This window comes from Priapulus caudatus, unplaced genomic scaffold, assembly GCF_000485595.1.
Source record: "Priapulus caudatus unplaced genomic scaffold, Priapulus_caudatus-5.0.1 Scaffold13, whole genome shotgun sequence".
Classification (NCBI taxonomy): Eukaryota; Metazoa; Priapulida; class Priapulimorpha; order Priapulimorphida; family Priapulidae; genus Priapulus; species Priapulus caudatus.
Genome location: NW_014577074.1, coordinates 1,518,793 through 1,529,671, shown reverse-complemented (window position 1 = coordinate 1,529,671; position 10,879 = coordinate 1,518,793). Strand labels below are relative to the sequence as shown.

At 44.2% G+C, this 10,879-nt stretch overlaps 1 protein-coding gene across 2 annotated transcripts in view; it reads right to left on the bottom strand.

Moving 5' to 3' along the window:
* LOC106808569 (fermitin family homolog 2-like) overlaps positions 1–10,879 on the bottom strand; it is a 49,210-nt gene that overhangs the window by 25,783 nt on the left and 12,548 nt on the right. For both annotated transcript variants that reach the window (XM_014811334.1, XM_014811341.1), the window contains exon 3: positions 2,045–2,278. In XM_014811334.1, coding sequence (XP_014666820.1) covers positions 2,045–2,278 — 234 coding nt within the window. The remainder of the gene's footprint in view (positions 1–2,044; positions 2,279–10,879) is intronic.

Here is a 10,879-nt window from a genome sequence, read left to right as displayed (position 1 = left end):
GATTCGATGCATCATGTCGACTGCGTGAATCGAATGATGTCGATGCGCGCAGAATCGAATGATTCGAGCATCATCGCATTCCACGCTCGAATCACTTCGATCACGCAATCGCAAATGCAATTCGATTCACGCACTCGAATCATCTCGATTCACGCCAATCGAATCATTCGATTCACGCATCGAATCATTCAGATTCTCTTTTCTGATATAAATCAAATAATATGCGATAAATCAAATTGTATCAATGACATAAGGCGAAATCGTAATGTGATAAATCAATGTAATGGTGATAATCGAATGTTATATGTTATAAAATCAACCATAAAACAAAAATCGAATTATGACACAAACAACTTGCCATACATAATAGGGTATAACCTGTATAGAATTGTCGCTCATGGCACCTGCTGAATTATGCCGCACATACACGCATGAGCCCATTCTACCATGTGCTAAACTAGGTGCAAGTACTTGTATGGACGATTTTACGAATTTGACATCTTCCAGTTTTAAGTGCCAGACCAGATATGCCAAAATGAATTCAAGCATATTCAGTCCACCCTGTGTTAATGGACACCTCTATAAAACAGATACCTGTCCAATCATATCAACACTTGCAGCATTTACCCTGAGTGACAGTCACACAGTGAAAACACCGCTATAGAATTGACGCATGTTGATAAAAAGAATTTGTGTCTCCCCTGGGCGACCCTCACATACAGGTTTGGCTGTAAGCGGGTAGTCGCAGCCACCACTTGACCCCTGGGCGACCACATACAGGTTTGGCTTGAACGCGGTAGTCGCAGCACCACTGACCCCTGGGCGACCCTACATACAGGGTTGGCTGTAAAGCGGGTAGTCGCCAGCCACCACTTGACCCGCTGGCGACCGCACATACAGGTTGGCTGTAACGCGGGTAGTCGCAGCCACCACTGACCCGCCGGCGAACCCTCACATACAGCGTTTGGCTGTAAGCGGGTAGTCGCAGCACCCACATGACTCCCTGGCGACCTCACATACAGGGTTCGGCTTACGCGGAGTCGCAGCACCACTGACCCTGGGCGACCTCTCACATACAGGGTTGGCTTAGCGGGTAGTCGCAGCAGCACCACCACTGACCGTGCGGCGACCTCACATACAGGGTTGGCTGTAAGCGGCGGAGTCGCAGCCACACGACGCCGCGCGGCACGCACGCTACGGCGTCGCAGGCACTACTGACCGCCAGCGCGCGGACGCAGGCGGCTACGGCGTCGCAGCCACCACTGACACCGCCGCCGCGGACGCACGGCTACGGCGGCGCAGCCACGCACTGCTCCGCGCCGCGGACGCACGCTACGGCGTCGCAGACCACCACTGACCCGCGCCGCGGACGCACGGCTCTACGGCCGTCCGCAGCCAACCCTGTGCAGCCACACTAGGCCGCGCCGCGGACGCACGGCGCTACGGCCGTCGCCGGCTCGCCTGCGTCAGCGTCGCGCGCTAGTACGCACACCAGCTGCTGCGGTCAGCGTCGCGCTAGTACGCACCGAGCCTTGCGCCTGCCTCGGCGTCGCGCTTAGTACCACTAGCTGCTGCTTGCTCTGCGGTCAGCGGTCCCGCTAGTACGCACGCCAGCTGTGCGTCAGCGTCACCTAGTAACGGCACCTACCGCTGCTGCGTCAGCTGTCGCGACTTAGTACGCACCTAGCATGCTGGCAGTGTCGTGCTAGGTACGCACGTAGCTGCCTGCTGCGTCAGCGTCGCGCTGAGTATGACCTAGCTCGCTGCCGTCAGCGTCGCGCTAAGTTAGCACTTAGCTGCTGCTCTCGCGTCGCGCGCTAGTACGCACCTAGCCTGCTGCCGCTCAGTGTCGTGCTTAGTAGCAACCTGCTGCCGCTGCGTCAGCGTCGGCCTTAGTACGCGACCTAGCTGCTGCGTCTAGCGTTCCGCCAGGTACGCCAACCTAGCTGCTTGCGTCAGCGTCGCCTAGTAAGCACCTAGCTGCTGCGTCAGCGTCGCGCTAGTACGCACCTAGCTGCTGCGTCAGCGTCGCGCTAGTACGCACCGTACTGCTTGCAGATCTGCACGACGGTCGTGAAGACTCGCACGGAGAAGTCGACGCGCATCTCGAGGTACTGCAGGTCGGGCAGCTGCACGCGGAGGAGCTTGTGCATTGGCGTGAACTCGAGGTGCGTGTCCGCCTGCACGCCGTACTGGTCGAGCGTCGTGCGCGTCCGAGACAGCCACATGTTCCGCGACGGCCACCAGAGCGCGTGGTCGGACCAGTCGATGGCCATTTCTGTCGAAGACACGAGAGTAGGTTTAGGAGATAGTTTAGCGTTAGAGCTTCGCAGGTTGTGAAACGATGGTGCCACGTGTAATACAATCTCACTGTACAACTAGTTTGAATAGTTAAATTGACCCTCATCCTCCTAACACGCTAATAGTAAGACTCGGTCCCTTTAACTGATGTATATTTATTTCAAAACGTTTTTTGAAATAAATATACATAATTTCATTTAATCTTGCTTTATATTTAAAATATTTTTATTGATGACAGATAAATCAACATCCCCTTTATTCTACTTACTACCTATTGTCTATATATGTGTATATGTGTATATGTGTATATGTATATATGTGTATATGTGTGTGCGTGTGTGCATGTGTGCGTGCGTGCGTGCGTGCATGCATGCGTGCGTGCGCGTGCGTGCGTGCGCGTATGTAAATAAATATACATACATATATCCCTGTATAGTAAATGTGGGATTTAACGAAAAGACCTGCAACCGGCAACGTTGAGTACAAGGAGCCACTATATACAATACCATAGACCCTTCTTTCAGCACAAAGATTAGCGACACACCCACTGAAGATAGTGGCTGCATTTAATCTCGGGGTAAAAAAATCCAATATTATGGCTTCGTGCTGTCTGCTGCGGCCGGTGTAAAGTAGCTCACGGCTTTACATGATGAACGAGAGACAGCTGGCTGGGTGGACAGCAACGACCCGCACCGGGGCACCGCAGTGCACACTGATGACTGTTGAGGGTACGCCTCCGATGAGGGTGCAATCAATGCGCGCACGTACACTTCATATGAAACGTATAATGACGGGGTGGGAGAGCGAACGAGATCGCACGTAAAGTGTAGGCTGCCACTCATAGATGTAATAGATTAGGTTAACGTTCTTACATCGGGTAGTAGGTGCTGTGGGACTGGGAGTTGGGGATTACGTGATTTAGTGGTTGGTCGTTTATTTATAAGAATCGGTTTACAATTCATTTTTAGGGTTTTGAAAGACTGAAAGTTATTGTAATAGCTTGTAGGCGGCGCTCAGCTACTCAGTACTAGTACTACTAGTACCAGGAGCGTATATAATGACAAATATTTGTCATTATACGCTCCTGCTAGTACTTGTAAGTCGCTACTCAGCGCAAATGGTGTAAAGTGGTGTTTTTTGCATTAGCTGTAAGGACGTTTTTTAAACAAACTGAAATAGCATACATGCATACACATGACTTTTAAGCGTAATTACTGATGAGCACTTATTAATAATATTACTAATGTCATGGCATAATGCTGATGTCAATTAACACACCGAATCTTTTATCAGCTGAATAGCTTTTACCTAGAGAGTAGAGACACTAACAATTACTTACAAGGCACGTAAAAAATCAAACAAGAAAAACACATACAACCTGTCTGTAAAAATGTTTAAATAATAGTTACATTTAATTGTTTTATACTAAATATTTAGTGTCTATTTATATACTCTACGAATTCAAAACTGAAGCATTTCACTTGGATTTTGCCTAAATTAATTATTTCAACAGATTAACATTATTTTCAATAGCCGAGCGCTACAAAATAACTAAAAACATATTATATTTTCTAAAGAACAGAACCATAACCTGAAGGAATTCCTGAAGGATGCCAAATTATATAACTGCACTTTCTTTAACTCTTCTTTAACTAACTTTCTGTGAAATACGGAGAAGACAGGTTTCAGGGAATAAGCTGATAAACAAAATGATAAACACAGTGAAGGATAGAACTATCCTGAAGGGATAATATTGTCTTAATAATTATTACATTTACTTTAAGGTTATTAATTATGGTTATTTTACGATTACTTTCTAAAGATTTCTAGATAAAATGTTGCACATCTTCTGAATAGAATTGATCTTATCTCAAACTAGATAGATATTTATATATTTAATACATTATATACCTACATATTTAATAGAATAACGAAATAACTGCACCGTGAATAATGGGACATGACACAGATTAACAAGATTGGATATCGAGTTCCCACATGTAACAGACACGCACGGTGTACGACACACGCACGCACAGTCACACGTACGCACGAATGCGCGCACACACGCACACAGACAGATATACAGACAAACAGACGCACACAGACGCACACACAGGCGCGCGCGCGCACGCACGCACGCACGCAGAGAGAGAGAGAGAGAGAGAGAGAGAGAGAGAGAGAGAGAGAGAGAGAAAGAGCGAGAGAGAGAGAGACAGATAGACAGGAACACAGGCACGCAACGCCAACCCTGTCCTACATACATCACGTTAAACGTAGGACTATATCTAATTAAATACCATTATCGAAAAAGTACATATATACTATTTTTGACCTTTTACCTCTCTATATAGATACAATTTTGCATGTGGATCCGAATAAACATTCAGAGGTGGGCGTCATACAGTCTAATATATGCTCCACGTCACGTACTCCTGATATATACATATATCATATTCGCAAGTACAAATGTTTGCGTGCAAAAGATATTTGGCTGCCTTCAGACAGCCACGTCTGGCCACGTTCGTTGCGGTTGCTTATACTAGCGGTTCGTTGCGGTTGCGGTTACTAGCTGAATAAGACAACGAACTTCTCAGCTGCTGTAAGTCGATGTTGAAAGATTCTGTTGTGGGCTTGGCAATTTACTGTATCAAGTCATCAGAGCTCGACAAGACACTCTTTTTAAGTCCTCCGGGTACAATTAGATAATCTCCTTCTCAGAACTGCACATCATTTCTATAATTGCATTATTCTCGAACAAACCACGTCTGATATCAGGAACAGGTTATTGTATAAAGAACATAACGAAACGGTTGTAAGTGAGTGAGCTAGGCCGCTGAATTTAAAACGAATGTCAATTGACAACATCTCAATTTGCATGCGTAGATATAGTGTTGGTGGCTTTGCCGGTGTATCATGGACACCGTTATCTGCAGTAATATATATCTGAGGTACACATTGTATGTGTCACAACAAACACAGGTAAGTGCAGGTGGTAATATCATATAGAGATCGTAAACGTTGACTCACGCCTTACACAGTTACATGGGAAGGTGCTTTCGCACTCGATAGCGGCGTATGTAGCAGCTTTACCAAGCTTTGCAGCCAAATATATAAAAGCTTTCGCGCCACATCGGCACATATCAGGTAATTATCATGGCAGACAGTTGCGCAGTAAACTTTGTGATTGTTTCAACGCAACTAATCGCTTTCCTTTGAAGGTTTTATAGAATTTTTAATGGTTGTAAGAATTACTTAACCAACTTCGTCCCATAGGGGAGCATACGTACGGGGCGCCAAGTAGGACATGGCTCAATTTTGTCAACAAAATCCATTTTTGTACCTATAAACTTGACAAAAATGAGTTTTGTGGGACAAAACTCAATTTTGTCTAACAAAACTCAATTCTGTCTCACAAAACTCACTTTTGTGCACAAAACTCAATTCTGTCTCACAAAACTCAATTTTGTGAACACAAAACTCACTTTTGTGCACAAAATTCAATTCTGTCTCACAAAAGTCAATTTTGTGGACAAAACTCAATTTTGTGAACACAAAACACTGTCAATCCTGTCCCACAAAACTCGATTTTGTAACACAAAACTCAATTCTGTCAATCCTGTCCCACAAAACTCAATTTTGTTTGAGTTTTGTGTTCAGCTTCTCCCCTTCCTCCTTCTCCACCAGCTGGTGTCTTAGCTGAAGTGGAAATCGCCATATTTGAGCATATATGCGAAGTGCGCATGCGCATACGCATCCTATATCATATATTTCGCAGGTCATAAATTTCGCACACAAAGACGAGCTGTGATTGGTCGGGTCGGGACGCACGCGAAGTGCGCGTGCGCATAGGCGCGGGGGCGGGGCTATCTCAGATATTTCGCAAGTCAGAAATTTCGCGCTACACCTGTCGCCATGGAGTGACCCATTTCTCCAGCCCAGTTTCTGACCAATGGTAGCCCTTCTTACATGCGTGTGCCATATTTGGGCCACAAAATCGAAACATATGCAAATGAGCTGACAAAATTGAGTTTTGTGGAACAGGATTGACAGAATTGAGTTTTGTGTTCACAAAATTGAGTTTTGTGGGACAGGATTGACAGAATTCTCCCCTTCCTCCTTCTCCATCAGCTTCTCCCCTCCTACTTCTCCCCTTCCTCCTTCTCCACCGGGAGAAGCTGGTGGAGAAGGAGGAGGGGAGAAGCTGGTGGAGAAGGAGGAGGGGGAGAAGCTGGTGGAGAGGAGGAGGGGAGAAGCTAGTGGAGAAGGAGGAAGGGGAGAAGGAGGGGGAGAAGGGAGCTGGTGGAGGAAGAGGGGGAGAAGGGAGCTGGTGGAGGAGGGGGAGAAGGGAGCTGGTGGAGGAGGGGGAGAAGGGAGAAGCTGGTGGAGGAGTAAGAGGAGAAGGGATAGTCTGCCAACACAGCCCCCCCCCTCCCCATACATCAATGAAATGCCGCCGCAGCACGGCACGCGTGCGGGCCAAAAGAAAGATACGTTGTCAGCACGGAACCACCGTCGCATTGTTCCCATCGTATCTTGCGGAGTTCTCATGGCGACAGGGAGTTGGTCCCAACAAGTTCGGCAAAATGATCATTTGTATTTGTGTGATTTATGTTGTGTAAGTATGAGAGTGTGAGAGATAGAGGGAGAGAGGGAGAGGGAGAGGGAGAGGTGAGAGAGATCGATCGTGGGTCAGTTTGATCATGTTATGTCATGTTGTGTTATGTTGTTGTTTTTGACTTCCACGTAATAAAGTATTTCGATTTTAAAAATTGTTTATTTTTTATCTAACTAAACGGAGCCTAAGGTAAAATATTGCTTGTTTCCCCTTTACCGACCGGCTCGTAAAAACGCCCCGTCTCAACAAATTTTATTGGCCGATTAAAAAAAGCAACAACTGAACAGTTATAGTTGTTTAACAGCCTTTTAGCCGGGGCGCGATCGCGCGACATTTTCAAGTTTAGTTGCAAAGGTCGCCGAAAAAAGTAGCCCGAGACACCCGTGTTACACACACGCACACACACACACATACGTCAGATGGCTGGGCCGCATACGCTGATATTGCCCTGCTTGACATTTACATGCATGATGTCATCGTCCACCAGCGGAACTTCGTTGATCCAGATGATCCGACAATACATACGCAGCTGATCGAGAACACGTGGAGATGATGCGGCTCCCTGGTAAAATCCAGCATTGGATGATGGGGAGAAGAGTGTCACGGCGTCGGTTGGGCACCTCCACAAGGCAGCTGCGTCCAGTATGTCGTTCTACTGCACCAAAAACCCAATGCCCTTCTCGCCATTGACCGCGATGATACTTTCGATGAAAGTATTTACTCTCGTCGATCTCAACGACGATGGGCTCCCCGTTCTTGTGGATTGTCCTCTATGTACTGCTCGCAAATTTCCCGCATGAAATTACACCAGTCAATAATTGTTGTTGGAGCGACATACGCTTCGCGAATGATCTGTACTTGGGTGAAATCACAAACCCACATGTAGATGACCAAAACAAGCTTGTTCAGAGGCAAATGGCTTCCGTGAAAAAACGAATTATGCCGTACAGATTGAGAGAAGTTGTCGAGCCGAGGCTACATCGCCACCTCCATCCATCCTGTCCCTGCGCGTAGCGGTTGAGCGTGCAACGTTCATTAGTCATTACAATAAGGGCAGTCAACATTGTTTGACACTAAACCCCGTTCGGCCAGCCACTGTAAAACTTGCAAAACTTGCGGCAGCGATCCGCGGGCTATAGTACTAGAGCTAGGATTAGTGTAAGAATCGTAAGGTTGTCCTGAATGACGTTATTCAAAGGTAAAATTTTCTGTACTGTCCTTGTCATTGTCCACAAAACCATACAAAGAAAGAACTATTGATAACTTTTAGTAAGTCACATATTCATAGATTTCAATCTTACATTCTTCAATATACTTATATAGTCTCATTGACTTTGAATTTATTTTATTGACATTTTATGGATGCTCACTTGGAACTCCAAACATGCGCACTCGAAACTCCAAACTCGTTCCAAAATTGACCGCTCTTTCGCTGGCGGCGCCACCGTCCAATGACACGGGGAAATTTCATGTTTGAATATGACTCTTTGGCGCCATCTCGCGGGAAAAATAATTATAAAGAAGTGCGCATAGCTATATGAAATAACCCATAATATAGACTGTAATAATTACACACTTGATATCACCAGTAGTGTATAATATACTATAGACGATATTTATATGTATCTACATAAGTCAATTTACAATTATATATAGTCTATATTCTACACTCCTGGTGATATCAGGAGTGTAATTATTAGAGTCTATATTACGGTTTATTTCATATAGCTATGCGCAATTTATAATTATATTTTATTATATTAATATATAGAATAAAATTTATTATATATATATTTATATATTATATTTATATATATATATCTATTATCTTTATTATATTATTATATTTATTATATCTTAATATTTATATAATTATTTATATTATATTTGTTATTACGATATTTATATGTATCTACATAAGTAAATTTATGTATATATATTATATATAGTCGATATTATACACTCCTGGTGATATTAGGAGTGTAATTATTAGAGTCGGTTTAGATTATTAAATTACGGTTATTTAATTGGATTATTTAATAGTTAGATTATTTAATTATTAGATTACGGTTTGTTTCATATAGCTATGCGCACTTTATAATTATTTTTCACGCGAGATGGCGCCAAAGAGTCATATTCAAACATAAAATTTTCTCGTGTCATTGGACGGTGCTGCCGCCAGCCAAAGAGCGGTCAATTTTGAAACGAATTTAGAGTTTTGAGTGCGCATGTTCGGAGTTTCAAGTGAACATCCATAAAATGCCCTTGTGAGTGCCTTGCGTCTCAGCCTTGCGTGTATGTGAAGTATGCGTGAACATGTTTGTTTACATTGTAATGTTATTGCGCCTCCTCATAACATCGGAGTAACATAATATTAATAGTATTCAAAGTCAATGAGACTATATTGAAGACTGTAACATTGAATAGGGAGTAAGTTAAAAATGTGAAACTTACTAAAAGTACTTGTAATGGTAGTGCCTAGTGGTACAGTGGTAGGCGGCTAGGCCTACTCACAGGCACCTATATCTAAATCCCCCAATGCGAGCACCGAAGGTGTGAGACCTTCGGTGCACACCTTCGGTGCTCGCATTGGGGGATCGTGTTAGATATAGGTGCCTGTGGGCCTACTCAGTTGTATAGACTATAGCCTATAGCAGTATAGGGGCGTTTTTTTTCTGGTAGACCTACCCTATTTATAGTTTAGTATTTTTTCTTCGTGTTGTCTTAATCACTTTACTAGTAGTAGTAGTACCGGTAGTACAGAATATGCTGAAGTTTGTTTGTTTTTGTGTATATATTTTTTCTTCATGTTGTATTATAATTGTACTGACACTACTGTATCCGTCAGAAATTTTATCATTTTAACTAGTACTCGACACTATTGCTTTTATCCTATTTTTTTCTCCATGAAAAAAACTGTCGTCAGTACATGTATTTGTATCTGAATTCATGCAATAAAGATTTAATAATAATAATATTAATAATAATAACATGCGTCTAAACAGAGGCAAGCAGGCCGCAGGCTCCGACCTGTGATTGGAGGATAAAAATCTAATTCGTGACGTTTCGTTTCACCGGTCATAGCCGCACGTGCATATTTGCTAATTAATTAGACTATAATCGCGCTTCAATAGACTCAAAATTCACAGAGAACAAAATTAAGGCTAAAACATTAATTAAAAAATTAAGGCTAAGACATATGTGTCTATAATAGCTAGAATTTATATAAATGTAACACTAACACAAATCGTTCGCTCCATATGATAGTACACGTTTCTACCGGTCATAGCATAATAGCGTATGCGGCGGGAGTGTGCGGGGTCTATTTTTATCCTCCAATCACAGGTCGGAGCAATTCCTCTGTTTAGACGCATGTGACAGTAGGCCTACCGACCGTGCTATAGCTCCTGCGGCAACTGTACGCGGGCTATAGTCTTAGAGCTACTACCATGCATGCATGATCATTATTAGCTCTAGTACTATATAGCCCGCGTACAGTTGCCGCAAGGCTATAGAACATTCTATTACGAATGCTCGGGACCAACTTACTCCAGCCAGTCAGCGGGAACTATGTATTTCCGTATGTGGAGGGGTGGGCGGGTTGTGTTGGTTGTGGGCAAAAACGTTGTTGTCAAGTAACAAATTAATAATAGTGTAACATGTGTTTTGCAGGTGTTGCATGAATTAGTCAGCGAGGCTGGGCTGGGGGTTGTTTTGGTGGTGGTCTGTGTAGACAGAGCGTCGCGCATCTTGTTGCGGCTACATTGATGTTATAGGGAGAATTGTAAACGTGTTTTAGGTCGGGAGTTTTTAGGGTGACTGTGAAATGGGTAGTGAGCAGAGCGGGTGAAGACATTTGGGATTATGGCGGGGTTTTGGAGGGAGAAGAGGTGTGTAGGGGTCGGGAGTCTGGTGGTGATCGCGAGAGGAAGCACACGCGCGTGTGCGCATTGCGTTGTC